We start from the raw sequence: 27,964 nt of genomic DNA on the forward strand, positions 1-27,964 counted from the left end.
AAGGGAAATTGATGCATAACATGGAAAATGTATCAGATTAGAGCGCCTGGAATAATCTGCCACTAAATCTCTGGAATTTCACTGAATAAAACTTGTTAAAGAAAAAAAAAACTTCTCTTCTTTCTTTTGCACAATTCACTGCAACAATCACCATCCAGTCCTCAACTGTCAGAAACTACTGTCTGACACTATCACACAAGTGTCTAGATTTAAAAAAGGTGACACCCAAGATCACAAATCTGGCAAAAAGTACTTCCTACAATTTGTACCACCTAAACAAATGCAGCTGATATTTCGGTTTTAAAATAACTTGCTAAAATTTCAACAAAAGTCATTTCATATACTTGATTGATAACTTTGTCACATGCCACACTAACACAAACTATCTGAAGTGAGCAACACCAATGTTATACTTCACAAATAAAGACATGGACAGCATGATATTTGGGCTTTTCTTTTATTTATTTGATACAAATTGGGGGGAAAAGGTGGTCCTTTACTTGCCAGGGAGGATGATGCCATCATACTGAAAAAGAAAAAGCATAAGCAAATTTAGGAATATAGAGAAAAAAAAGTTTGTACATTTGCGTAAATAGACTGTTTGGAAACTGAATCAACATAGGTATCAGTTTTTTAAACACCTTCTGTTGGAACCAGCGCATTGCCTCCTCTTTGCAGATACGGTGCTTGGCGCCGATGCGTCCCTTCTTCCTCTTTTTGTCGGCAATGCTGAAACCAGGTCTACCAAGAACCTACAGCAAACACAGAATTAGGACTGCTTATTCCTAGCTGCCCAAATAACCATGATATTAGAGGTTAAGGTTAAAAGATGTGATTGCTTTCATCTGTATTGCACCACAACCGCCACGCATTAGTAAAATAACTTCATATGGATGATTCTGGACTTATTACTGGCTGAGCTGCTTTTGAAGCCATTGTAAAATATTATATATACAGTCAACTGTGAACTTATTACATCAGTAATACGTCAAAACTGAATCAGTGTTGCTCGAGAAACATTCTGCTCTGTTCCAGGTTAACTACAATCAATCCACATCACAGTTTCTTAATACTTATTGCTTTAATTCAGTTTCAGACCACCTAAACATCATCAAGAAGGGAAAAGTACTTCCTAAAATCCACCTACAGTACAGTAGGTATTAAAATGGATACTCAGATGAGCAAGTATAGTGGCAGAACAAGATCACTTAAAATAACATTTCTTAACCAACAAGAAATTAATATGATTCTGCCGCTATAATGTAAATAGATGCATAAATGTGACCCTTCTGTATCAATAAAATGCAACTCACCACATAAAAGTCCAAGCCGTAGATACCAATGCTTGGGTCGTACTTGATGCCCAAATCAATGTGTTCCTGGATACCAAAGCCGAAGTTTCCTGTGTCTGAGAAGTTGTTCTTTCTCAACTCGTACTCGCGCACCTACACATACAAACACACACAAAACAAATAAATTAACAACTGCTTACAAACAAAAAAACAATACAGTATCCATAAACAAAACATGACATTTAAAGAACCCATTATGCATGCACTATGAGTGAGGTACAGCCCTGGCTTATTTTAGCACAACAGATAAGCAGCCTGTTTCCATTAACAACAGATTCCTCTCACCTTCAGTCCCTTCTCCAGGATTTCCTCAGCCTTGGCTCCACGGACAGTGCAGTGGACTGCAATCTTTTCATTTCTACGGATACCGAAGGATCGCACAGTGTAGCGGGCTGGTGGGAGACAATTAGACTTAATGCATGGCACAACTTTACAAACACAAATGAATATAAATCCACATTAATAAGATATAACAAAGTGCAATCATCTTCTACCACTAGCAAGAGATAGGAAATCCACCTACCCTTGGAGAAGACAGGAGTCTGTCCCGTCAGCTGTTCCAGCACCTTGGCAGCACGGGTCAGTCTGTCCCCGCTCTCCCCCACACAGATGTTCAGGCACAGCTTGCGGATGCGCAGCTCCCTCATGGGGTTCTCCTTCTTCTCACCCTGGTCCTGTTCAACGATTCACAGCCAAATAATTAGCTGTCATGAAACCGGGCTTCTCACAAACCTCACCAGCTCCCACAATGTCATCAGGCTGAAGATGTAACAAAAGTAAAACCATAGCTTTTAAAAATAAGGTACTAAAGAAGATAAAAGCTCTAACGAATCAATAGCTACAACATTATCACCATGGGTACGAGATGAACATGCCCAGACATATTCACCATTCGGAAAGCTGCTAGTATGCCAATATAAGCAAACAAACTATCAATATTTCACTTTACATACAACGAAGATGCCGGTTATTCAACCGGAACCTCTCGGTTCCACAGAAACAGTACAGGGAGCATTGGAAACACAGAAGTAACTAAGCTAGTCAGGGACCTGTCGTCTCTGTTCTACAACACACTGTAATGCTAACTCCGATATCTGCCGCATCTGATCATTCTGGCCGCAAATACTGCCATCCTTCTGTATTTCACAGCGGCAGGGACTGATAACAGTGTGCTTTACGTGATTATTGCATACAGACAAGCAGATGTTTGTTGATTTTAATGATACTCTTTCATGATCACAATTTTTCTTGTACTCACCGCCATGTTTGATTACTAAGAAAAGAACGAAATACTTCCGGCGCAGAGGATTTATGCTACGTTTTGAGTCCACAGAACTACACATCCCAGCATGCTTTGCGCTGCGGAGCGAACTTCGGGTAATATTTAAAGACTCCAAAATTGAAGTCGAAGACCAGATTTAATATGAGTCACTTACACATTTGTTTAAGAGTTCAGAATATAGGGGAATATATAAATTGGTGAAGGGGAAATAGTTTTCAGTGTTAGGAAAGCCTATCATAGATCACTCGGCTCGGAATTGGAAATTCTGTTTTAAATCATGTTCATGAAACAGGACTATGTTCTCTCTATGACTACTATGTAGTCCTCCCTTTTTTCCCTTTTTTTTTTTTTTGCATCTTCGAAAAATAATTTTGGACAAAAAGAAAACTGTAGTTTTAATATTTTAGTCCATCCCTGCTGCACAGAAAAAAGCAGCTAATTTTGTTGCACTTTTATGAATCTTGGTAAATACATGCGACAAATACCATTAAAGCAAACATTTGCATGTCTATCCTTTAAAGTGGGCCTTTCCACATCTACTCTGACAAAAGTCCAGAGAGAACTGTCTTTAAGGTCATAGACCTTAGTCAAGTTAAACACTGAATTTAATTTAACCCCTTACCTTTACCTTTTTTAATGTGGATGAAAACAAATAGACTAACAGTTTTTACAATAGAAAACACTGTAATAATGTCCTAAATCTTATTTCCTCAACTCAAATATATATATATATATATATATATATATATATATATATATATATATATATATTAAAGACATTTAGTCAGCTGAACAACCAATATCCTGTTAAAGAACAACACATGTTGAATAGACTCTACTTATCCCTTTGTTTCCATTCCTGTCACAAAGGAAATATGGCACTACTCTGAAGGTCTAAATTGTTAATTCAGTCCTTAGCACAGCAAAACATACATGTATGAAATCAGACTTCACATCCAGTTCATATAAGCTGTCTTTTCTCGGATTTAATTAAAAGTGTTTTATTTTTTTTCTCCAATTTTATTTCTCATGGATATATGGCTGTACATTTATGATAAAATACACAGAAAATAATTTAAACTTATGACATAAATGGATGATCTTTTACATAATTTTCACTAGAAATGTTTGCAATCATTTTGTATTGCGCAAATGATTACCTCTCCATATCTGGAGAGGATAAAAAAAAAAAAAACATCAGTCATCATTCATGTTTGAAATACACATCCGATTCCTACACACACAATGACAACCAATAAGCATACATATACATGCCTAAAAGAACGCTCAGAAGCCACAATACTCTCTGTGCCACTGATTGGCTGAATCACAGCATCAGTGTCAGGAACAAGAGCAGAGGTAGGACTTGGGACCTTCAGAACAGGGAGCCCCAATTCTCTTTGTTCCCTCAGAACATTGGTCAGAAATAAAAGAGCTCGCTTGGGAAATGCAGGTGGGGAGAAAAGATTATGTTCGCGGACGAAGAAATGGGGTAGTGAACCATTCAGTGCACATCGCTCAAAGTATCCAAAGAGCTTCATGAAGGAGACGGACAGCTGGCCTGGAGACCAAAGGGTATCGTGCACTCTGTCTGAAAGGACGTGGAAGAAGGCTGTTTTCCCATGGTAGGAACACAGAGGCTCAAGCTCTTTGGGATACTGCTGCTTCAGTCCCTCAATCAGACACTTCAGAAGCCGCAAACAAAGTTTCCTAAAAGAAAGAAGAGAAAAATCTTAGGGGCATCATAACATGGGTCTATAACATAACCAGCTATAAAAATGAGTGATCGCTCATACCGACAACACCTATTGGAATGAGTCTCACAGCACGTCTTCTTATTGCCATGATAATGCATCATCTCTTTTTCAATGTGAGAGAAGGATATTCGCCAGCTCTCTGAAAACAAATACAAATATATAAATCCTTTATAAGGAAAGAAAGAAATGTTTTTGTAATGACTGAATTTGTAGGTGTTGTGTCCGCATACCTTTGGCGTCATCTTTGAGGTTTCTTCCTTTTGGTCTTTTTGGGACAAAATACACAGCCTTACTTACAAATTGGCGACGACATTTTTTTCCAAGCCATTTGTCTACATTGGGGCCTGCCCGTGCTGCTTGTGGCCAACCTTGTGGCACCTCAAGAGTAGGAACAATGTCCACAGACATCACATCATCCTCATTCTCTTTCGCCTTAAATTCAAGGGTCACTGCCGGTGAATTTACTAGATTTCTGCGTATCACCCAACCTTCACCTGTAAACGGGTGGCAGAAGGTTATATACCTTTCGAAAATTTGGGGTCAAGATGTTTTATGTTTTTTCTTGAGCAGCAAATCAATATATAAGAATGATTTCTGAGGGCTCATGTGACACAGACTGGAGAAATTGCTGACATTTTTAAATCTTTTTACTTCATTTTTGCATCAAATACACTTTTAAATCATTAAAAATCTTACCCCAAATTTTTAAATTGTAGAGCATAAAAAGCTATCTGAACATGAGATGGTGTTGAGAGAAATAAAACGCACCTTGAAAATGGTTGCTAATGAATTTGCGGACCAAGCGGTACATTTCTGCTTTGATTTTGGTTGCTGAGATGGTTCGTTCATCTTCCAGAAGAAAGTGCTGGATTTCAGTTCGTGTGGCTTTGCAAAGCTTTATCTTATAAAACAGTCCTTGATATTCTTCCAGTTCTGAGAGTACAAGCCTTGGGCCTTTCAGTTTCAGCATAATGTCAAACTCATTGGGTTTGTTGATCTGTTGGTGATAAAATTATATTTTGTCATTCCATTATTCCAAACATTCATGAATCATTTTAGTCAATCTTTGTTCTTCAAGATGTGGAGGATTATTGCACTAGCGTTCAGAAGTTCGAGGTCGATAAGATTTTTTTAATGATTTTGAAAGAAGTCTTCAGTGTCACATGATCCTTCAGAAATCAGTGTAAAATGCTCATTTGCTGCTCAAGAAATTTTTCTTATTATTGTCATTGTTGAAAACTGTTTTGTGTGTGTGTGTGTGTGTGTGTGTGTGTGTGTGTGTGCACTCTTGTTTTTGTGACATATCAGGATGCAACTCTGTATAAATGACATGGGTATGGCACAGGTATTACAAGGAGAGGGTGATTTATGAGGACATAACCCATGTCCACATTTTTCAAAACGCTTATAAATCATACAGAATGAGTTTTGTATGAAAGTAAAAAAATGCACAAAGTTTCCTGTGAGGGTTAGGGTTAGGGTTGGTGTAGGGCCATATAATATACAGTTTGTACAGTATAAAAACCATTACGCATTTAGGATGTCCCCACTTTTCACAAAAACAAACGTGTGTGTGTGTAGACAAAGGTTCTTGAAAAGTTATTAAAAAGTTCAACAGAGAAATAGCTAAACATTTTAAAATAATTTGTAACATTAAAATTGACTTTTCTGTCACTTTTCCTCAATTTACTGTTTATTAAAAACAGACCATATCTGATACAAACTTGAGCAGCTCTTTCTATTTTACACTTCTAGCTGGTTTTCCTCAAAAGAATCATTCAGATTTTCTTACCTTCACCAACTCATAATAGCTTCCACTGGTGAGAACTGAGACCTCCCTGAAGAAGGGCTGATCTTCATTATTCTTCAGGAATTCCAGCAAGCTGTCCATTAGATGGTTAACTATCTTCACAGCATTCTGCTGGTCAAGCTTGCGCAGCCGTAGATCTCGACCTCTCTGCCTGATCAAGCGGTCCAGCTCGGGTGAAATGGTAGAATCATCTCCCACTTTATGATAACAGAACAGGTATAAGCAAATGTACATAGATCCAAACATTAACTCAAAGAGCAACCTAGTAAAGATCCTCCACATTACATGATCTCCTCTGGCTTTCCATAATAGAGCTGTGAAAAACCCAAGGGCAGATATACAGCGCTCTTCAGATCCTCTGTCCTGATGCTCAGTCCAGCCTAAAATCTGAATACAGTGTAAATGCAAAGTAATTATGTATGGAAATGTGTTAGGATTTCTAATTGACTAGCAACTCAGTGTTTGTTTTAAAAACTTGCAGACATTTTGTTTTTTACAGACAATTGTGCAACACCTGAGAGCTTTACACCGTTGTATGACTTTCCTACATTTTTAGAGTATAAATGTAAATGGAATGCTAAAGCTTAAAAAGGGAACAGAAAACAAAATACATTCCAAACAGAAAATTACACAGCATTTACTAAAACTTACAGCACAGTTAAAGCAAAGTAACTTTGAGACACAGATTTTGATCTATTCTTCACCTATTTACATTCTTCAACAGAATACTAGTTAATGATACATGTGAATCCAGACTTACCCACTTCCTGGTCTAGAGAATATGATCTACTCACGCAGAAATACAACACAAGTATATATTGATTCTAAGCTCCTCCCTGCCACATCAGATGATCTTTTGCTTTACAGTAAAAGGTTCTGGGTGTGACTTCTTTCCGGTTATATAAAACCGAAACTTAAGGAACAGATCTTTGATGTTTGCATGCTAGATTCTTGTGTGTCAACAGGTGTCACTCAGGTGTAGTGTGCACAGATGTATTTTATCAGCTGAAAGCAGTGTCTAATTGTACATGTGCCTTTGTTATGTGCTGAACGAAGTGTATATGGTTAACCCTCAGGAGTTGATGAAATGGCGATTATGTTCTTGAGACTTTAAGGGATACAACAGACTGTTGAATTAAAACAGATGGCTGAATTTTACTAAACAAAAGTATGAATAAATGTTTTTTAACAATATAAACAATATGAAAAAACAATATCTTTTAGCCTAAAAGTGCAGTATGTGTACATAACAGTGCTATTTTTTTTATTTAGATGCTATTATAGTATTCAAAATTTTGAATTAGCTTTTATTTTTAGTATTCATTTGAGTTCTTTTGCTTTCATTTCTGTTTTAGTTATAATTTTAGATATTCGAGTAGTTCAGTTTAAACTTATTTCAGTTAATTGCCAAGGGTATATTTTTTATGGATATTTATTTTAAGTTTTAAATCTAAAATGTGTTTTTTTTCTCGTCTTTCAGCATTATTTCTATTAGTGTTCGTTATACATTTACATTTAGCAGACACTTTTATCCAAAGCGACTTATAAATGAGGACAATAAAAGCAATCAAAAACCACAAAAGATCAATGATAAACAAGTGCTATAACAAGTCTCAGTTTTATTTTACGCAGTACACATAGCAAGGGGTTTTAAATAATATAATATTAAAAGAAATTAATTAAATAATTAAAAGAAAATGGATAAAATAGAAAAAGAATAGAGCAAGCTAATGTTAGAGGTTTTTTATACTTGTATAATAAATAAATAGAAAATAGATTGAATATAAAAAGATTATATAGGTAGTTAAGTTTTTTTTTTTTTTAAGAATAGAATTAGAATAGTGAGTGGGAATAGTAAGTTAGAGGGTCAAACAAAGTTGGAAGAGATGGGTTTTAAGCCGATTCTTGAAGATGGCTAAGGACTCAGCTGCTCGGATTGAGTTGGGGAAGTCATTCCACCTGGAGGGAACATTTTAGAGCTGCAACTAACGACTATTTTTTCTGTCGACTAATCTAACGATTATTTTTTCGATTAGTCGACTAATCTAAAGATTATTTTTTATAACAATAAATAATTAATCTAATGTTCTTTTTTTTAAATTAGCTAATGAATCCTTTGGATAACTTTACCAAAAAAAATTGGGTAAAACTTCTAATATAATATTTCAACCTTTATTCATTTTCAACTTATGTGGTTTAAGTTTTTACAGTATAAAATAAATAAGAGGCAAAGAAAATTATTTTACTATGGTAAATATGAGCTTATGATAGCATTTATAATTAAACCACAGTAGCCATAAATTTACAGTTGTCTGAGACGTCATGAAATGTTCTTTAGCATCACAAACCATAAAATGTAGTCAGGGTTCTGCTATGGTTTAGCATGGTTTCCAGAGATCTGGAGCTGAATCGGGGTGGCTCTGTGGTTTGTGACTGTCGTCTCGCGGCGCGCTGTCTTTTGAGGGGCCGTTCACATATCACGTCTATTGCGCGCTCAAGTTCGTTATTTCCAATGTAGGCGCGCGATAAGCGCGCTCATAATGGAAGCGACGCGGTCGCGACGCGCACGCTGTGCGACGCGCTCGTTTTTTCCAGGCGCGTCCGCACCGCATCGAGTTATTAAAAACATCTCAACTTTTCAGAATGCCGCAAGCGCAAGAATATCAGACCTGAACCAGGAAGTTGGTCACCAGATCACACGGTAACCAGTTAAACCGTAACACCGGAGAGCGCCAGGATGTTTTTTCTCTGAGGTGCTAGCGCATCGCAGTTGTTCTGCCGTGGTTCACCATATCGGTTTTACAAAGGGAACAAACAAAGGGCCATTTGATTTGTCCTGTGTTTAAAGTATTCCCATACTTTTGATAACAATTGTCTCTGTTTTTGTGATAGAATGCAACTTTCTCCATTCACATTATGCCATTACGCGAGATGTAAACAAACAGTGTGATGCGTCGACGCATTTCACGCACGTCGACGCGTTGTTGCAGCATTAGAACATTTTATTTAAAAGTCCGTAAAAGTGACTTTGTGCTTCTTTGGGATGGCATAATCAAGTGACGTTCACTTGCAGAACGCAAGCTTCTAGAGGGCACATAACTCTGAAGTAATGAATTTAGGTAAAGTGGTGCAGAGACAGTGGTAGTTTTGTAGGCAAATGTCAATGACTTGAATTTTATGTGAGCATAATTATTTAGGGTTAATATAACAGGATTAATTGTAAAGGTTTGATAGAACTGGCTGAAAGACCTGCTAATAGAGCATTGCAATAGTCCAGCCTGGACAGAACAAGAGCTTGAACAAGGAGTTTTGTTACATGTTCTGAAGGAAAGGGCCTGATCTTCTTGATGTTGAATAAAGCAAATCTGCATGACCGGACAGTTTTAGCAATGTGGTCTGAGAAAGTCAGCTGATCATCAATCAAGGTTTCTGGCTGTTTTTGAAGGAGTTGATGTGCCTAACTTGATGGTGAAATTGTGATATAATTAAATGTAATTTATATAATTAAATGTAATTTACTGTAAATGTAATTACACTGAAGGATTCACAATTCAAATGTGTAAAAAAGAAAAGAAAAGATTCTTAATCATATTTATCATGTTCAAGAAGAATTTATTTATGAATGCACTTACAATAAACCCCATTCATTATGCTTTGACCTCTACAAGAAAGAATAATGGCACGAAATGATGAATGATCACTTTTTATTTTTATAATGGTTTTCTCCTAAGGTGTTCAGAAATACATGGTTTCCTCCTTTCCTTCTGAAGCTTTTACGGTGGATTTTTATCAGCTTAAGCCAGTCCTTTAAAACCGTGCTCAGGTTCTGAGACATTGCAGTGTAGGATCTCAATGAGGCTTGCTGGGTGTCAGATGCGCTGATTCATTTGGCTTTGGCAGCCTTCTGAGCAGACTTGGTCACCTTGCCAGCAGTGGAGGTTTTCTTGTCGACGGCCTTGATGACACCAACAGCGACGGTCTGTCTCATGTCACGCACAGCAAAACGACCTGAAAAATAGTAGTGAAATAGGATGGAGTTCAATTAAAGCAGAACCTTTAATTGATGTTCAATAAATAATTTTCATGGCAACATAAATGTTGACACATACCCAGTGGTGGGTACTGAGAGAAGCTCTCCACACACATGGGCTTGCCAGGGACCATAAGAATAATGGCAGCATCTCCAGATTTGAGAGCCTTGGGGTTGTCCTCAAGCTTCTTGCCAGAACGACGGTCGATCTTCTCCTTGAGCTCAGAAAACTTGCAGGCAATGTGAGCAGTGTGGCAGTCCAGCACAGGGGCATAGCCCTGGGAGATCTGACCAGGGTGGTTCAGGATGATGACCTGCCAGAAAGAGGGGTACATGATAAAGCACCTGACATTATGAAGATCATGCAGATAATATTCTATTATTCGTTATATCTAACCTGAGCGGTGAAGTTTGCAGCCTCCATAGGGGGGTCGTTCTTGCTGTCTCCAGTCACATTACCACGGCGGATGTCCTTCACAGACACGTTCTTCACGTTGAAGCCAACGTTGTCACCGGGGAGAGCCTCGGCAAGAGACTCGTGGTGCATCTCAACGGACTTGACCTCAGTGGTCAGGTTGGCAGGGGCAAAGGTCACAACCATACCAGCCTTCAGAGTTCCAGTCTCAACACGTCCAACAGGCACAGTTCCAATACCTGAGGGAAACACACAGACAGTGTTTGAATGAGTGGCAGATGTTGGGTTCTCATTAGAGAGAACTGTGAATGAGTTTGGAGGCTGTGTTGTTATTGTTAATGAAAACTAAATCTAAAAGCATTTCAGTGAAATTAAAAAATACAAATTAAATTGGGAAACAATGAGACTAAACTTAAAAGTATTAAACTAACTATAAATCACTTTAGTTTTTTAGTTTTTTTTTCACTGTATACTATAAAATTTGAAACCTTTACAAACTGTCTGCATTAAACATGAAAATAGTGTTTGTAATTTACTGGATAAGGATTAAACAAGAGGGTTAAAAAAAAAAAGTATGCCCATGGAGTTTAAAGATTTTATTAATTTACATGACTTTCCCAGATCTAGAAATCCCTTCCTCATATTTACAGGTATCCAATGTTTTCAAAGAAAAACAATTGTTGAGGGATTCTTTTAAAATAAGACGCCTCTTGGAAATTTTCTTTGGATCCATTTGAGAATCACTGCAATAACACTAGACTATACTAAGAACATGAAAGCATTTTAGAATTGTACTAATTTGGCGTATTAACTATGGCAGAGATAAAATAGTAAAACTGATGAAATTACAAAACACAAAACTATAAAACTAAAACAAAAACTAGAAAATCAGAACCAATGACAAATAAAATTACTTAAATATATTAAAAAATTTAATTCCAACCTATAATAACCCTGGTTGATGGTTAATGCTTACCTCCAATCTTATACACATCCTGCAGAGGCAGACGGAGGGGCTTGTCGGTGGGCCGACTGGGTGGCAGGATGGAGTCCAGGGCCTCGAGAAGAGTTACACCGCTGGCAGCACCTTCCTTCCTCTCGATCTTCCATCCCTTGAACCAGGTCATCTATTATCCATAGAGAAAATAGAAACCAAAAACCATGAACAATCGCCGTGATCACAATCCCTAAAGAAAACCTTCAGGAAAAAGCAGCAGATGCTCACGTTTGTGCTGGGCTCCAGCATGTTGTCACCATGCCATCCAGAAATTGGGACGAAGGCAACAGTGGCAGGGTTGTAACCGATCTTCTTGATGTAGGCGCTGACTTCCTTGGTGATTTCCTCATAACGCTTCTGGCTGTAGGGGGGCTCGGTGGAGTCCATCTTGTTGACTCCAACAATAAGCTGTTTGACTCCCAGGGTGTAGGCAAGCAGGGCATGCTCACGGGTCTGTCCGTTCTTAGAGATACCAGCCTCGAACTCACCAACACCAGCAGCGACAATCAACACGGCACAGTCAGCCTGGAAGGAATTAATAAAATCACAACATTTAAACGATAATAATAATGCAACAATAAAATCTTTACACACAGACACAGTAATCTGTGATAGATTTGTTGACATTAAAAAAAACTACCTGAGAAGTACCAGTGATCATGTTCTTGATGAAATCTCTGTGGCCAGGGGCATCAATGATGGTGACATAGTACTTGCTAGTCTCAAATTTCCAAAGAGAAATGTCAATGGTGATACCACGCTCACGCTCGGCCTTCAGTTTGTCCAGGACCCAGGCGTACTTGAAGGAGCCCTTACCCATCTTGATGCAGGAAAAATATTCAGAAGCATATTTGAGATGTTTGTGAGACCGAATGGATAAAATAATAATATAAATAGAGGCTGACAGATAGATAGATAAAAGAAAAATAGTTTATAGAAGACTAACATCATTTCAAACAAAACATCTGTATGTGATTTATTAATTACAATTCTATTGTATCATTAATGATTGTATTTTTGTAAAAAAAAAAAAAAAAAAACATTGCAAGCACATGCTCAGTTTGGACATTTCGAACAGACTGAGCCCAGTAAAACTGAACTGTAGATGTCGCTCACAACACATGGTGTTTAAAAAGACACGCCCAGAATATATTCGTCATCGAGAGACATTAGTCATCGGAAGTCACCCGGCTGTGATGACGTACCTCAGCGGCTTCTTTCTCAAACTTCTCGATGGTTCTCTTATCGATGCCTCCACATTTGTAGATGAGATGTCCGGTGGTCGTGGACTTGCCAGAATCGACGTGGCCGATAACCACGATGTTAATATGAGTCTTTTCCTTACCCATGTTGTAAATTTACTGTGGGGAAAGACATTACTGGGTTTAGTTTAACCGGCATAAACATTATCCGGGAGTTAAACATTTCCGTTCAAGGATTTCTGGAAATAAATAAGCACATGAGCGATGAAACGGGATCATGGGGTATGGGGTAATCTCTGCGACAACGAGCGGGACCGGCGGTGTTGCCATGTCCGCCTGTTTTAATTTAAAGTATAAATAATATAACGAGGTTATGTAAAGGGTTGATGTAGTCGCAATTTTGCTAGAGCTCGGCTTACATAGCACAAAATGATTTACAATTATTTGCAGCTGTTGAAATGCTCAAATACCGTTCGAGACCAACAGCAGTTTTAATGCATTTGATTTCTGGGACTGAATTAGAAAACCCCGCATTTAGGTTACATAAAAGGCTCGTTTCCATTTTAAGTCGAGCTTCTTTTCGCCAGATCTGGCAACACCCAGCCCTCCCTCTGTTCACTTCGTGTCCTCCATGTTGAAGGACTGGAATGACAGCACCAGCCATGTTCTCTCCAGCTTTGCCCACAAGTTTGTGCTATCTACGTGTATAAGTGGGAACGAGTTAGAGAAATCTTAGAAACCTGGAAGTTAAAATTAACCTGTTCTGAATCAGCTACCCTGAAAACAACATTAAACCACCTTGTGATCTTAAATGCATTTGAGGGCTTTTCCTTCACAGCCTAGCTACTCTTGAGATTAAAACCGAATAAAATTAAGCCGTAATAAACTTACCCGACTACAAGCACTATAGACAGCCCAAAGCAGACTGGAGAAAAAGGAACGAGTCACACTGCCCGTCTAAATTTATACAGGTTCAGAAAGGGGTGGGATATGAAAAAACACCTAGACACATGGATACTGCTCAGATGTGGGGTACCATTGGAAGCTTTACGCTGCACTCACTATTTGTGATTGGAGGAGAAGACATCAGTAAAGTGGGCACACTGTAGAAGAAGCCCGGCTGCAACACGTGTTAAAACAGCTGCAAGGACCATGACAAATCAGATTACAGTTGCAGATCCCAAAAATCCCACCCAGTTCCCCCACTGATGACAGGAGACAAAGCGCAACTTCAATTTTTAATACCTTTATTAGTTTATTCAGCAGCTTCTTTCCAAATTTTACTGTGGCATCAGGTGCAGTTCTAAACCATAAACAAATTTAACAACTGAAAGAGGCACTCTCAGTCAATAAATGGAGCCACACTTAAATCCAAGTTGGTTTCCTTTCCTGCGAAAACTTTTCCGATGGGTTTTAATCAGCATAAGCCAGTCCTTAAGTAGAGTGCCCAGATTTAGAGAAATTTCAGGAGGTTGGGAAGAGCATACCACAACCTTTGGAACAGCTCGAAGGGAAATTCATTTGGTCTTGGCAGCCTTCTGTGCAGATTTTGTGACCTTGCCAGAACCGCCAATTTTCTTCTCAACGCTCTTGATGACACCAACAGCAACGGTCTGCCTCATGTCACGCACAGCAAAGCGACCTGTGGATGGAGAGCGATTAATACCGAAGCCTACAGAAGTGCAGGGTATGGATGCAAGAGTTGATTGGCATTACGTGAACTTACCAAGAGGAGGGTAGGTAGAGAAGCTCTCCACACACATGGGCTTGCCAGGGATCATTTCAACAATGGCAGCATCTCCAGATTTGAGAGCCTTGGGGTTGTCCTCAAGCTTCTTGCCAGAACGACGGTCGATCTTCTCCTTGAGCTCAGCAAACTTGCAGGCAATGTGAGCAGTGTGGCAGTCCAGCACAGGGGCATAGCCCTGAGAGATCTGACCAGGGTGGTTCAGGATGATGACCTAAAAACCAGATACAATTTAGCATTCATACAACACCTCTGGAATTCGACTGACTTGGGGACCAAGGTGACGGGGTAAAGCCTAACCTGAGCATTGAAGCTGCCGGCCTCCATAGGGGGGTCGTTCTTGCTGTCTCCAGCCACGTTACCACGGCGGATGTCCTTGACAGATACGTTCTTCACGTTGAAGCCAACGTTGTCACCAGGAGTTGCCTCAGCAAGAGACTCATGGTGCATCTCAACGGACTTGACCTCAGTGGTCAGGTTGGCAGGGGCAAAGGTCACAACCATACCAGGCTTGAGGACACCAGTCTCCACACGACCCACGGGCACTGTTCCAATACCTGAGAAGTTGATAGTGTTAAACCAATTCAAGTGTTTGACTTTAGAGCTTTGATGGCTTTGCATTTTATATACACAAACCTCCAATTTTGTAGACATCCTGAAGTGGCAGACGGAGGGGCTTGTCGGTGGGACGGCTGGGTGGCAAAATGGCATCCAGGGCATCAAGAAGAGTAACACCGCTAGCATTTCCCTCCTTGCGCTCAATCTTCCATCCCTTGAACCAGCCCATCTAAAAACAGACAGAAATTGTCAACTAAGATGTGGCGTGAACACTACAAGTGTTCCACATATGAACTTATTTCCCAACTGTGAAGTTGCATAAAAAATAAAAACTTACATTTGAGCTGGCCTCCAGCATGTTGTCACCATGCCATCCAGAAATTGGGACGAAGGCAACACTGGCAGGGTTGTAGCCGATTTTCTTGATGTAGGCGCTGACTTCCTTGGTGATTTCCTCAAAACGGGCCTGGCTGTAGGGGGGCTCGGTGGAGTCCATCTTGTTGACTCCAACAATAAGCTGTTTGACTCCCAGGGTGAAAGCCAGGAGGGCATGCTCACGGGTCTGTCCGTTCTTGGAGATACCAGCCTCGAACTCACCAACACCACCAGCAACAATCAGCACTGCACAGTCAGCCTGGAAGGAAGGGAGAAAGAAAAGGTTAGACCTCACCCTGCTAAATTACAAAACCGTTCTGTGCGTGTAGAAAGCAGTCATACCTGAGAAGTACCAGTGATCATGTTCTTGATGAAATCTCTGTGGCCAGGGGCATCAATGATGGTGACATAGTACTTGCTAGTCTCAAATTTCCAGAGAGCAATGTCAATGGTGATACCACGCTCGCGCTCGGCCTTCAGTTTGTCCAGAACCCAGGCGTACTTGAAGGAGCCCTTGCCCATCTATTTTGCAGACAAATTAAACAAAGGGAAGTATTGTCATTTAGATTTTACTATACAAGGCATTTGAGCTTTAAAAGTCACAAGTGGTTTTAAGTGTTTAACTAAAAAAAAAAAAAAAAATGTTTGAAGCTTGAATGGGGATGAGCACACATGTTGCGCGGCCTACTAGGCGCCATTACAGAATCTGCAACGTCATAGTGAAGCACCGCCCACTCCACACCCAACCGGCTTCAGCCGAGGAACGCGTGCTACGGCCGCCATTTTGGCTCTTGTTACTCACTTCTGCCGCAATCAATTAACAAATTCACGAAGCATCCACTACAAGTGTTTTAAGTCTCACCTCAGCAGCTTCCTTCTCGAACTTCTCGATGGTTCTCTTGTCGATTCCACCGCATTTGTAGATCAAATGTCCAGTGGTGGTGGACTTCCCGGAGTCGACGTGGCCAATAACCACGATGTTAATGTGGGTCTTTTCCTTTCCCATGATTGATTAGTTTCTGTATTAAAAAAAAGACAAGAGTAGGCGTTGAAATGAGATGCATGGGTAAAACACAGGCTTTCCATCATTAAAACTTTTTGAGAGGTGATTTTGTAACAAGTAGTAGTTAGTAATAGGCCCTAGTTTAAACCGGCCTACTTCACCATAAGGCAACTGCGACACGTGTTTCTTTAGAGTGACGCGATATTAAGTTACAGGAAAAAATCCAAAATGTCTGAAAGGAATCCATAAGGATGCAGACAGCTGGCTCTCCAGTCACTGATAAAACAGTTGTTGGATGCGAGAATGTGCGGAAGGCTTTTAACGGTCCCGCGACTTCAAGTCTCTCGGCCTTTGTTCTTCTGCCGGTTTCAATTCTTTGAGAAATGGACGTTAGTTACACGACAAAAAAAATGGAAGATATAAGTTCAAGTCCATCTAACGTACTCTAAATACACCACTAATTAAAAAGAAGCCACTTTTACGAACACATCACGATTGTAGAAACCAAAACTGAATACAGCACAAAGAGTACCTTGAACAACACTGAAAATGTCTAAACACGGTCAACCTGAGGAAAATCCTTCAAAAGTTTCTAAAACAGAATTTATTAGCGTAAAAAAGCCAAGGCCTGACCAAAAAAATTGAGTACTCACCAAGATTGAGAGCTATAGTATCTCCTGAGCTGCTGCTCCCCTTTGCCAGGTAACAGAAAGAGGAAGAAAACGCAATGGTTGGAGATTTTATACACGGGAGGAGGACTGTAACCCCCCCTCCTCTCCTCCCTGACCGACCCGCAAATCACACACAATCGACAAAAATTCTCCCCGCCTCGACAAACTGCGTCACTATTTGTTTCACTGAGCATCTGGTTGACGGAATGAAATAATATATATTTTATAAATATTTGAGTTGTGTTGCGATAGACATAATGGGAAAATATATGTCTGAATACATACCGCATATAACCAGCTACAAATCTACAAAATAGCATGATACGTAATTATTTTTTAACGTAACTGTTAATGTATTCTACATTTCTGTCTTTTTAAAGTCTTACCGTTTTAAATTTAGATTGTGACAATGTTTACAATGTTTAGATTGTGACAATCTCCTTATGATGAATGACGAAAATCAAAACTATAAAACTTAAACTGCATTATGTAGCCTATCACTGATTGAATTTGGTTTAAATTGAATCATTTTATCAGATTTACTTCTGAACTAAACTAGTTCACATTTAATTCTCTGGTTTTGGTCAAAGTAGCTGCGAAATTTAATTTTATGCAACACGGAGTTTACTCTGTGTACAATATAACCAGTAAGCTGTTGATTTTCTCATTTCTTTCTCATCTTTGTGCTTATTCTCACTATCATGACATCTTTGTTCACATGTTTTTATTCACAGCAGTTTTAGAAGAATGTGAAGAAATCAGAATTGTATTTTATTTTATGAAACAAATGGTCTTTCACCCCGGAGACAATGTGATCAGCCTAGTCTGTATGCAGATTAGTTAGCAATTTACTAGCAGCTCAAAGTTGATAAGGGCACTCAGGTTTGTTGTCTCAGATGCATCTCCACCCAGTGGATCATCTATTCAGATTCAAATGCAATCAGATAGGACTATTTGCCGAACAGTGAGATTCAAACTATCCTACTTTGAAACATAAGCCCAGGAGAGGCAGTGAAACTTTCCTAATTTCCCTTAGTTTGTATGCATTTCATGCATTCAGTATTCTTTGTTTTTAGAGTGTGGGGAATCTTTAATTCCTCTCAGTGTCTTACAGGCCTTCAGTGCCTTAGATTACGCATAGGCTTATTTCAAAGAGCTGACATCTCCCCCTGAACCTCCGATCAACTCTCTCTACCTCTAGGTAACAGATGCTCAGTCGACAGCTGCTATTTTCACTCAAGAGCAGCAGCAGCAGCACACACACACACACAGTCAGACGACATATACTGTGATAATCAGAGCAGCATGCTTTGGAGTCTAAAAGTCAGGGACCTCATTAAAATGTAAAAATAAATAAATAAATACTCACACCTGGTTATACATTAAGTATTATAGTTTTAAAACATCCTAGAATGGACAAAATAATTGTTAGAAAAACCATAGAAGATTCTGCATCTATTTCAGATTCTTTGTTACATGAAAACTACTTTGTACAGATAGTCTGATGTTTTTGCCTCCATTGAAGCACAATTTGCTCTTTGGCTTTTTCTCAAATCATGCCGCAAAACATGATCATCCAGTTTTACATAAACTTGTGGAGCTCATGCAGCTCAGAATTGGTGCAGTCATAAAAGCAAAATGGGGACACAACAGATAAAATAAAAGTATTTTAAATAATAATAATAATAATAATAAAAAAAAAATATATATATATATATATATATATATATATATATATATATATATATATATATATATATATATATATATATATATATATATAATAATATAGGCATTTCCACTACTGGTTACACATAACCCACTTCAAAAAGATTACACAGAAAACAGTGATATGGATTGATTTTCTGTTTGAGTAAAATGTACTCAAGACATAATTGCATTAACAGTGTACTGTTGTCATTGTCCTTGGCCAATGTCCTTGATGCAAGCAATGGTTTGCACAGTCAATAGATAATAAATAAAAAGATGAATTATGTACATTAATAATAATGAGACAACATGCAGGCCAGTACAGTATAAACTATTTTTTTTCTAAATGCATCAGTTGTAATAAAGTGTGTGAAAGTACAGGAGCATAATGGAATTTAATATCATTTGTGTCTACAAAAAGATGTCAACAATACATTGTACACTACACATTATAACAATTTAAAAAAACATACAAATTAATAAACTAAACATTTGTGAAATGTTTCTCTTGTCGATTCCACCGCATTTGTAGATCAAATGTAGATCAAATGTTCTCATTAAATTTCTATCAATGTAAAAAAAAGGTTGTGGTTTCAGTTTCCAGGGAACACACATACTGGTAAAAAAAAAAAAAATCACTTTGGATAGAAGCATCTGCTAAATGTATAAATGTAAGTAAATGTAAAATGAAGAAGTTCCAGGCAACTTGAACAAAAAAGACCAAACAACTCTGATTACATCAACCCAAACCTACAGATCAAGCAAATAATCAAACAAATCCTTTGAAAAGTTTCTTCAGTCATTATCATGGTCTTCTTTACCAGTAATACTAGAAAATGAAGTAAATAGAATTATGCAGTAAGCAACAAGTCAAATGACAAGAGTGATGTCAAAAAGAGATGCCACAGAATTTGAGGGAAAAAGCGGGCATATGATTGTGCTATGTGAACTGCAGTGATTCCCACCTTTCTTTCTTATTTTCTTCACACACACACCCACCAAAGATGATTTCCTACTCACAGCACAGCTGTCTAAAGTCCCACCCCGACTTACAAACACACCTCAGCATATCCTGCCCTTCTTCAAACATTTGTCTTTTTGTATACGGTGGTGACTCTTGATCTGGTCTGGCCTGTTTACCAGGTTCATGTAGCAGCGCACTGCTAACAGGCTTAATATCTATTTGTCCAGATAACTGCCATTTGGTTTCTATCTCAGGCACTCAACAAGTGTGGGGGAGGGCATGGGGAATTTGTGCCATGAATCAATGTCCATGTCTGACATGAGTTCACTGTTTGGTCACGCAATACAGAAGGAAAGGCCTGATCACTTTTCCTTCAAGGCTCAAACACAGAGCAGACCTCACTGCAAGATAGCTGTGTATTACAGTTTACTCTTGAAATTTGGTATTGCAACAATACTGATATTTCAAATGATCATAAGTCAGTCTGGACCAAAATATCTGCTAAATGGATAGATGCAAATGTAATGTAAATTAAAAAGTATTTTGATGATAGCAATGCTGTGCACCTTCAGAAGTGCTAAAACTTAAAAAAAAAATCCTTCAGACCTCTAGCTTTAGATCAGTTTTGAAATCGGCTACATGATTTAACATTCAATTAAATAATTGTACTCTAGTTCTAAAATGTTTAAAAACAACATAGCATTTAATAAGTCTTTTAAACCTAAAATGACTTGAAATGAAATAACCTTAAAATGTATTCATAAATATTAGACCAACCTGAAGGCTTTTTAAAATAACAAAAAACTGTTGAAATTAAATGGAGAAATCCTCCACCTCCCCCTCAAGGCAATAAACTTACACTTGCAAATCCCCTCAAAAATGTGTTTTGCATTTTTAAGGTGTAATGCAAACGAGTGGGGGTCAAGGAACTGTGTGAGAACCCCATGGGTCTGTCTCAGACCTTTGGTGAAAATGCAAATGTCCATGAATGAAAGGAAGCAATTCCTATTGGGTTCACAATTGTTGAAGGAAAAAAGAGTATGTAGTCAAAGAAAAAGAAAGAAAAAAAAACATCTAAAGAACTACAGTTCACCTTACTGTTTCTTTGACCATGTCTTTCAAGCAGGGAGAAAAATAACAGGGTATTCTGGGGCAAGATCAAGTTCATAGAGCAAATTCTTTGCTCATTTGAACAGCTAGTAAAACTGAAATACAAGAAAGGTTATTTTATTACTCTACCAGTCTTATTTTTGTCCACATGGTATGCTGGACTAAAGATCGCTCATTTATTTACACACACAAAAGATACGGAAAGGGTGCATGTACATATTTCATTTACAATGTCACGACTGGAACAATTAAAGAGACTAACCTAAATAATCAAATATTCGCTGTCTTACTGATAAAAATCGATACATCACATCAAAGTAGCACTCTATCAATGACACAAATGGTTAAAACGCCCAGTAAGGTTACATGACAGTCTTCACGCACGCTGACATCACTGTCACACATGTAGATAAGCACGTGAGACCTTGCCGCATTCAATCATGTACATCCGGGTCGTTTTCTCAACAGTGCTGAGGTAAGTTAAAAGTGTTGGGAGCTTATCTGACATAGACAGTGGCAGTGTTTATATAACTGGTATTATTGTCCCCTGACTGTTTTAGTTATAATAATACACAAATTTAAGATTTACCATTTAAACACGCAGTACTGTCTATCGGGTGTAAAATTTGAGGCATTCTAATAATTCAGCCATTTATCTTCATCGATGTGTTGCGCCATCTGCTGGCTGTTATTTTGAGAAATTGAGTCCCCAAATGCCACAAGCTGACTGTAATGTTACCTTATATATTATTTACACTGTAGCCAATAAAATGATGGGGTTATATACTCTATATTCTCACATAAGAATACAAATGTTTGATTAATGATCTATTCATCCATACTGAAGTACACATAACAAGTGCTGACAAAGCAGATGGAAAATGACTGCACTGTAGCAAATTCAATGTTATTTATTGAGCATGATCAAATGAATATGACTTATTGTAAAAAAATGAAATAGAAATACTGGGCAATTTTCAGCATTGAGATATTCATGCCATTTCAAAAAAAGAAAAAGTGCTGGCCATTGTGACTCAATTAATGTATGACACTTTGAGTGTTTTAAATAAACATTAAGTCAAATTTATTGTAAAAGCTTGTAAAAAAAAAAAAAAAAAAGGAAAATATCTGCAGCTGCTTACCAAACATGTAAAAATTAAACTGTGCATTAGCTTAATGTAAAAACTCAAAACAATAATGTACCATGTCCGACTGTATCTGTCAGTAAATCTGTAATAAACTGAGTGCTGAACTGAATGACACAATTAATGGACTACAGTTACTTCATTAGCAATTATTAATGCATTCAAGTGCTTATTAACATGTATTTTCAAATGTAATTACATTTAGATATAACCCCTAAATCTATTCTGTTTCACCACTGTAGTAAACATTACACTTGCTTGAAAGTTAGTATAGAGTCCAGAGTATATTTTTAAATTCAATGAGATTAAGATTGAATGAAATGAAGACATGGAATTACTCTGAATTTTCCATTCCATTGTATTATGATTAATTCTGAACTGTTCAGCAGTTAATAAATATTGCCCGACTAATAAACTACACATGTTAAGGCACTTCAAATTTTCCCTTTAAAACCCTGAGTGAAACTGTATTAATTCTATCAGAGTCAGAAGTTTGGACATGCTACTCTTTTTTTTTTTTCTTTTTTAAACAGTAATCATAGCTATAAAGTAACACTTATGGGAATTATATACTGACTTAAAAAAAATGTCACTATCTGGTCCATTTATTTAAAAAATATATATTTATATATTTAAATATATAATATTGGTCTTTAGAATAACACTTCTTTTTTTTTAAATCATGAAAAAGTATGAAGTCTGTCCAAACTTCTGACTGGTAGCATGTTTTGAGTATAGGATAAAACTCCAATCCCTCTGAATTGGTCAACTGGAATGTTTAATTGTGTGTATCTGTGTCAGATTCCTCATCTGTCCTCGCCCAGCTCTGAATCTTTCCAGTGCCAAAGATCACGTAAAAGATGGCTCCAAAGGCGCTCACCCCTGCAGACAACCAGAACACGTGTCTCCATCCTGTAACTGAGTACTGCTCGCAAAAAAAGGAAGGGAGAACATATGAAAATGTCAGCTTTTGCTGATTAATTCTTTGTAAACTACTGCAGTGTTACACTGTAAAGTAAAGAACACAGCTTACATCTTTGGTCAAGTAACCCACTACAATTGGTGCAAGAACTCCAGGGATGGTCGCGAAAGTGTTTGTGATTCCTAGAAGTGTACCTGCGTACCTGGAAGAAAACAGCACAAAAGAAGATATTAATATTGCAAAAAAAGTGAAGTTTGTAAAGGTAAATTAATGGATAGACTGATGGGCATCAATTTTAGCACCGAGCTGTTCAGTTTGTAGTCCTATGACTCAGATGACCATTCAAACATTATATTAAATAAAAATTAAAAAACCCATTAGAAATACTAAAGGGAAACTAAAGTGAAGTGTCCTTCTGAGTTGGCCCACAAAGGGATGTAATCAACAGCTCTATAGGGCCTACTTGAGCAGACCGACTATTTGTGACATAAACTAGTCAAAGAGTCTTGGTTTTGTACCGTGGAGCAATGTCAATCTGGTTAATGAAGACACCAGCAGCACTGAAACCCCCAAATGCGCTGGACAAAGTGAGAAATGTCACAGCCAGCACACCGCTACAACCCGTGAAGCCTACAGCAAGCAGGAAAACAGCAGGAAGAAACAGACCTATGGGACACAAAACATCAAAATATTAAAAACACCATTCAACTGAAATACTTCAGTGTCAAGTTGTCCTTCAGAAATCTTTCTAATATGCTGATTTTTTTATATTCAATTTGAAGATTTGATTCTTAATATTTTTATAGAAACTGTGATAGACTATCATTCAAAAGTCCGAGGAAAGTAAGATTGAATTAAAATAAAATAAATACTTTTATCTAGCCAGGATGTATTTAATTAATTAAACATGACAGTAAAGACATTTATAATGTGACAAAAGCTTTGTATTTCAAATAAATGGGTTATTTTCCATCAAAAATATGGAAATCCTAAAGTTATCACAGTTTCAATAAAAATATTAAGCAACAGAACTGTTTTTAGCATTAAAATGTTTCTTGAGCACCAAATCAGCATTTCTGAAAACTGGAGCGATGGCTAATGAAAAAATACATATTAAAATTTTAATAATATTTCAATACATTACAAAGTACAATATTTCCGTTTTCCCTAGGCAAGTAAATGCAGCCTTGATAAGCATAAGAGTGTTTAAAAATAAAATTTCAAATGTAACAATTCCACATTTTTGACCATTAGCGTAACTATTCTATTTTCCACACTTTATACATGCACTCTGTCATCAAAAATATTTTGTATATAAGATATTTGATATTTATACCAATGAAAGTAAAGAGTTTTCGGACAGCTGTGACACTCAGGAGCTCCCTCTCCAGGAGGTTGTCTGCAAGCACCCCTGAGCCCACTGAGAACAGCCATCCAGCCAGGTACGGCAGAGCTGAGAGGAACGAATTCTGATCGACAAAACAAAGTCAAAGAGAGTGACACAGGATTCAAAGCAGGCGGATTTATTCGAAATATCCAACTTGTCTCACCTGTCGCAAATCAAAGTGGAGCACAGTGTCCATATAGGTAGGAAGTGAGGTGAGGAGAGTGTAATAAGACCAGTTAGAGCACATCTGTGAGATGATTATGGCCCAAAGAGGCACAGAGAACAGCATAGATAATACAGGCACTGACCAACCATGAGGCATCCCCTAAAATCAGAGAAAATATCAAATCAATATTGCAGATCTGTGTTTTGTGTACCTGCAGATCTAAACCTCTAAATCCATGTGATTTGAGGATTATTTTTAAATTCAATAACATATTCTAATACATATTAGAGTATTATAGTTATTATTATAGTTACATATTATAGTTATTTATTTATATTTAGCATGAATTATTTACTTGAATAAAGAATGAGACCAACTGTATACATCGTCAAAAATTCAAATATAAAATTTGCTCATACCTGTGAACCTATTGAGTTAATTATGTAATATTTCTCTCTGTCACTAATTCTTGGGTGAGTTCGGGGTTCATCTGACACCAAGATAAACCAAAACACTGCCCAGAGGCACCCGACACCTCCTGATGGTAAAAACACTTTAATGTATAAGATACAATGCTATTATATTACATGAAATATGAAGACAAGAGTAAGGACTGTTAAATATTTTCATATATCATATATGACCCCAGAGCTCTAATATAGCCTATACTGTTTTTCAGGAGTCTTTGATGAATAGAAAGTTCAAAAGAACAGCATTTATGTATTATTAATGTCTTTATTGGCACTTTTGATCAAGTTCTGAATACTTGCAGAATTTAACTATGAATTTCTTTCAAAACAATCAAACAAAAATCTTCCAGACCCCAAACTATTATGTATATAAATGCACCCATAAGTTAAATGTCATTTTCCCTCACCGCAGGAGTAGAAGACCGCTGGCCACCCCAGACTATGGCAGATGAAGCCAGTGAGAGGAAGAGCCACAAAGGCCCCAAAGCTAGAGCCTGCACCTGAGAACGTCATCAGACGAGCCCGCTCCAGTGGAGGAGCCCAGCGGGCCCACATCGCCATCATGGCAGGAAAAGTCACACCCTAGACAAACAAAAAGAAAAGATACAGACTCAAATTCAAAGCTCCTCTATTTGAGAATCATTGTGGAGCTTTTTTGGCTATTACAAATGTCCCCAACCTCCCCAAATCCCTCAAGTGCACGCAAGGCATACAGCCACTTGGCTCCAAGTTGTGCAGACAGTGGAGTAAGGAGAGTGAGGACGGCTGTTCCAAGCACACCACCACCAAGGAACACGCTTCCTCCAAAGCGTCCTGAAAGGTAGCCTCCCGGGATCTGAGTAAACAGGTATCCAAAAAAGAAAGCACTGAGCAGCATTCCCTGCGTCTTGGGATCCCATGGGTATCTTGGAATCTAGGAAAAGAAAATGAAATAAAGAGACAAACAAGAACCAAGTATTTTAAGTTATAAAAATGCTTGACATGTGAAGATCCACCAGGTTTGGTGCATGAAATGCTGCATGCAGTTTATTCTTACCCCATCTGGCTGTTCTGAACTTTGGCTGCTGTTGTCAAGTGTATGGGTGGATACTGGACACTCGTTCGATATATTGCTATCGGGTGATGACTGGTAATTGGTGTCATTAACCATAGCAACCATGGCAACACTGAGATTTACACGTAGACCATAGACCACAGCAAAGCCAAAGAACATCATAGTAGCCAGATTGCATCGTACAGAGCAGCATTTGGGAGGCACTGTCACACATACAAACACATTCTGAAATTTTAAATAGTTACACACACACACACACACACACATATATATATATATATATAAAATTGGTAAAGATCATAGTCACTTAGCACACTACCCTTCAAAAGTTTAAGGTGCACAAGATTTTTTTTCTTTTTTTTCAGCAAGGGGCACATTAAATACTGGAAAAAATTATCACATTTCCACAAAAATACTACATAGCATGACTGTTTCCAACATTGATAAAAGTAATATCCGAAGAAATTAGAAACAAATTACATTTTTTAATATATTAAACTAGAAAACTGTATTTTGCTAAAAATAATGGCAACACTGGTGAGTTGATTTGGTAAGGGATTTCTTTCAAAAGCATAAAAAAGAAATTAAAAAAATTCTTAGCACCCCAAACATTTGAATAGGAGCATATGTGTGACAAGACCTATTAAATGCACAAAACAAAGCACCAGATTTCATGCAGATGCAGGAGGAACAAACTGTAGACCAACCTGTGATTTTTTCCACTTCCTTCTCTAGAAGTGGTGCAGTGTCACTGTCCTGGTCGTCCGCAGTCGAGTTAATGGAGTAACCACTTTGAACTGCCATTATTGGAAAGGTGTAAGTTTTGGACCGTACTTGAGTTAGTTTAAGTATGACATCCACAAGTCCTGAAACACAAACAAGACATTTTCGAACATGCAATTCATCTCATTTGTGTTTTGTCAGAATCCATAAGCTTCAATAAACCTGAGGCACCATTTCATCAACAACTAATCAACAATCGTGGGATCAATGCTGTATTTATTCAGTTTTCATAAATTGCTGTTTAGTTCTACCAATCAGTGCTTGATATCAGCAGTCCATTTTCTGTTAGTCTTCCTCTTCTGTTTGGACCATTCATCATGTCAAATACCAATTTTCCTGTCATTATTCATTATGCAAATGTATGTGTTTCAGCTTTCAAAATTTTTTTTTCAGATCTTTTCTATGGCCTGTAAAATAATTTATTGCTATCAGAGGTTATACTGCACAGCTACTTCATATTTTTGGCATAAATCAGAAATCTCCTCATTTGAAAGCTGTAATATGTTTAGAATATTACTTGTTTAAATAGTGGAAAAAAAGAAGGTTTGATGTTATTCAGTTCTTTTACCCTTCAAGAGCTTTTTTTTTTACTGCGGTTAAGCCAGCCGCCAAGCAGAAAAGCACGGTCAATCTAGCCGCCACGTTATTATTTTTTGGTCCCTCTATTGTCTCTAACACTAGACTCAGCACATGAAATGAGAAACATGGGGGAAAAAAACTTAAGTTCAATGTAAAAACATGATACAAAGGTTTGGATTTTAATTTATATGTTACGTTATATACACAAATAATATTATTTATACAAATACAAAATTTGACATATGGTGCTATTTTTCTTCATTCTTACCATTAACGTGCCTCCTAAACAGATGTAAGATTCAGTCGCTGGATGATTGACAATAAAGACGATTCGTTTTCGACCCCTCCATAGCCATACAAACCGTCCATTAATTCTAGAAGTGCAAAATGTTTTAATGTTTTTCAGGAAAACAACCACAATTCCCGGTTTGACTGTTCTCTGGCTGCTGGTTGATCACGTGACATCTCGAGACTT

General features: G+C 37.8%; 5 protein-coding genes across 8 annotated transcripts; all 5 read right to left on the bottom strand.

The window, feature by feature from the left end:
* Nucleotides 1-441: 441 nt before the first annotated feature.
* On the bottom strand, nucleotides 442-2,698 carry rpl11 (ribosomal protein L11). Its single transcript, XM_026288622.1, has 6 exons — nucleotides 2,611-2,698; nucleotides 1,876-2,026; nucleotides 1,638-1,744; nucleotides 1,314-1,445; nucleotides 642-752; nucleotides 442-526 (listed from the first exon to the last, which is right to left on the bottom strand). The coding sequence occupies exons 1-6, from the start codon at nucleotides 2,614-2,616 to the stop codon at nucleotides 497-499; spliced, it is 537 nt and encodes a 178-aa protein (XP_026144407.1). The 5' UTR covers nucleotides 2,617-2,698; the 3' UTR covers nucleotides 442-496.
* Nucleotides 2,699-3,638: 940 nt separating this feature from the next.
* Nucleotides 3,639-9,133, bottom strand: LOC113119289 (cyclic GMP-AMP synthase). 3 transcript variants are annotated; one of them, XM_026288624.1, is made up of 7 exons: nucleotides 8,871-9,133; nucleotides 6,487-6,588; nucleotides 6,184-6,398; nucleotides 5,160-5,388; nucleotides 4,622-4,885; nucleotides 4,431-4,530; nucleotides 3,639-4,344 (listed from the first exon to the last, which is right to left on the bottom strand). In XM_026288624.1, exons 2-7 carry the CDS (start codon nucleotides 6,506-6,508, stop codon nucleotides 3,843-3,845), a joined length of 1,332 nt encoding a protein of 443 aa, XP_026144409.1. In that variant the 5' UTR covers nucleotides 6,509-6,588; nucleotides 8,871-9,133; the 3' UTR covers nucleotides 3,639-3,842. The 3 variants fall into 3 exon arrangements, with proteins under 3 accessions (XP_026144409.1, XP_026144410.1, XP_026144408.1); XM_026288625.1 differs by lacking the exon at nucleotides 8,871-9,133 and adding an exon at nucleotides 8,550-8,741; XM_026288623.1 differs by lacking the exon at nucleotides 8,871-9,133 and adding an exon at nucleotides 6,962-7,822.
* Nucleotides 9,134-9,792: 659 nt separating this feature from the next.
* Nucleotides 9,793-13,844, bottom strand: eef1a1l2 (eukaryotic translation elongation factor 1 alpha 1, like 2). The gene is made up of 8 exons (XM_026288627.1): nucleotides 13,737-13,844; nucleotides 12,849-13,004; nucleotides 12,284-12,463; nucleotides 11,872-12,168; nucleotides 11,623-11,773; nucleotides 10,629-10,885; nucleotides 10,311-10,545; nucleotides 9,793-10,209 (listed from the first exon to the last, which is right to left on the bottom strand). Exons 2-8 carry the CDS (start codon nucleotides 12,990-12,992, stop codon nucleotides 10,085-10,087), a joined length of 1,389 nt encoding a protein of 462 aa, XP_026144412.1. The 5' UTR covers nucleotides 12,993-13,004; nucleotides 13,737-13,844; the 3' UTR covers nucleotides 9,793-10,084.
* Nucleotides 13,845-14,070: 226 nt separating this feature from the next.
* On the bottom strand, nucleotides 14,071-17,338 carry eef1a1l1 (eukaryotic translation elongation factor 1 alpha 1, like 1). The gene is made up of 8 exons (XM_026288626.1): nucleotides 17,182-17,338; nucleotides 16,388-16,544; nucleotides 15,868-16,047; nucleotides 15,488-15,784; nucleotides 15,229-15,379; nucleotides 14,893-15,149; nucleotides 14,572-14,806; nucleotides 14,071-14,487 (listed from the first exon to the last, which is right to left on the bottom strand). The coding sequence occupies exons 2-8, from the start codon at nucleotides 16,529-16,531 to the stop codon at nucleotides 14,363-14,365; spliced, it is 1,389 nt and encodes a 462-aa protein (XP_026144411.1). The 5' UTR covers nucleotides 16,532-16,544; nucleotides 17,182-17,338; the 3' UTR covers nucleotides 14,071-14,362.
* A 4,541-nt stretch (nucleotides 17,339-21,879) lies between these two features.
* LOC113119293 (sialin) lies at nucleotides 21,880-27,939 on the bottom strand. Of its 2 annotated transcripts, XM_026288629.1 has the most exons (12): nucleotides 27,758-27,939; nucleotides 27,479-27,587; nucleotides 26,835-26,993; nucleotides 26,110-26,330; nucleotides 25,753-25,986; nucleotides 25,481-25,655; nucleotides 25,023-25,141; nucleotides 24,601-24,762; nucleotides 24,387-24,519; nucleotides 23,569-23,716; nucleotides 23,162-23,252; nucleotides 21,880-23,053 (listed from the first exon to the last, which is right to left on the bottom strand). In XM_026288629.1, exons 3-12 carry the CDS (start codon nucleotides 26,929-26,931, stop codon nucleotides 22,907-22,909), a joined length of 1,527 nt encoding a protein of 508 aa, XP_026144414.1. In that variant the 5' UTR covers nucleotides 26,932-26,993; nucleotides 27,479-27,587; nucleotides 27,758-27,939; the 3' UTR covers nucleotides 21,880-22,906. The 2 variants fall into 2 exon arrangements, with proteins under 2 accessions (XP_026144414.1, XP_026144413.1); XM_026288628.1 differs by lacking the exon at nucleotides 27,479-27,587 and having other exon boundaries at nucleotides 27,758-27,938.
* Nucleotides 27,940-27,964: the final 25 nt, after the last annotated feature.

The sequence above is a fragment of the Carassius auratus genome, chromosome 19, assembly GCF_003368295.1.
Source record: "Carassius auratus strain Wakin chromosome 19, ASM336829v1, whole genome shotgun sequence".
NCBI classification, from domain to species: Eukaryota; Metazoa; Chordata; class Actinopteri; order Cypriniformes; family Cyprinidae; genus Carassius; species Carassius auratus.

Coding starts and splice junctions, on each gene's coding strand:
- rpl11 (XM_026288622.1), bottom strand. Junction 1,745..1,875: donor GACTCCTGTCTTCTCCAAGG/GTAGGTGGATTT, acceptor GTCTCCCACCAG/CCCGCTACACTGTGCGATCC. Junction 527..641: donor TGCGCTGGTTCCAACAGAAG/GTGTTTAAAAAA, acceptor TTTCTTTTTCAG/TATGATGGCATCATCCTCCC.
- LOC113119293 (XM_026288629.1), bottom strand. CDS start 26,931: ATGGCAGTTCAAAGTGGTTACTCCATTAACTCGACTGCGGACGACCAG. Junction 24,763..25,022: donor TTAACTCAATAGGTTCACAG/GTATGAGCAAAT, acceptor CTCTGATTTTAG/GGGATGCCTCATGGTTGGTC. Junction 23,054..23,161: donor TGGGTTACTTGACCAAAGAT/GTAAGCTGTGTT, acceptor TTTTGCGAGCAG/TACTCAGTTACAGGATGGAG.
- eef1a1l2 (XM_026288627.1), bottom strand. CDS start 12,992: ATGGGTAAGGAAAAGACTCATATTAACATCGTGGTTATCGGCCACGTC. Junction 12,464..12,848: donor TTGAGAAAGAAGCCGCTGAG/GTACGTCATCAC, acceptor TCCTGCATCAAG/ATGGGTAAGGGCTCCTTCAA. Junction 10,210..10,310: donor CTCTCAGTACCCACCACTGG/GTATGTGTCAAC, acceptor ACTATTTTTCAG/GTCGTTTTGCTGTGCGTGAC.
- LOC113119289 (XM_026288624.1), bottom strand. CDS start 6,508: ATGGAAAGCCAGAGGAGATCAT. Junction 6,399..6,486: donor GGAAAGCCAGAGGAGATCAT/GTAATGTGGAGG, acceptor GTTATCATAAAG/TGGGAGATGATTCTACCATT. Junction 4,531..4,621: donor CCTCAAAGATGACGCCAAAG/GTATGCGGACAC, acceptor ATTTGTTTTCAG/AGAGCTGGCGAATATCCTTC.
- eef1a1l1 (XM_026288626.1), bottom strand. CDS start 16,531: ATGGGAAAGGAAAAGACCCACATTAACATCGTGGTTATTGGCCACGTC. Junction 15,150..15,228: donor GGATGTCTACAAAATTGGAG/GTTTGTGTATAT, acceptor TCAACTTCTCAG/GTATTGGAACAGTGCCCGTG. Junction 14,807..14,892: donor CCGGCAGCTTCAATGCTCAG/GTTAGGCTTTAC, acceptor TCTGGTTTTTAG/GTCATCATCCTGAACCACCC.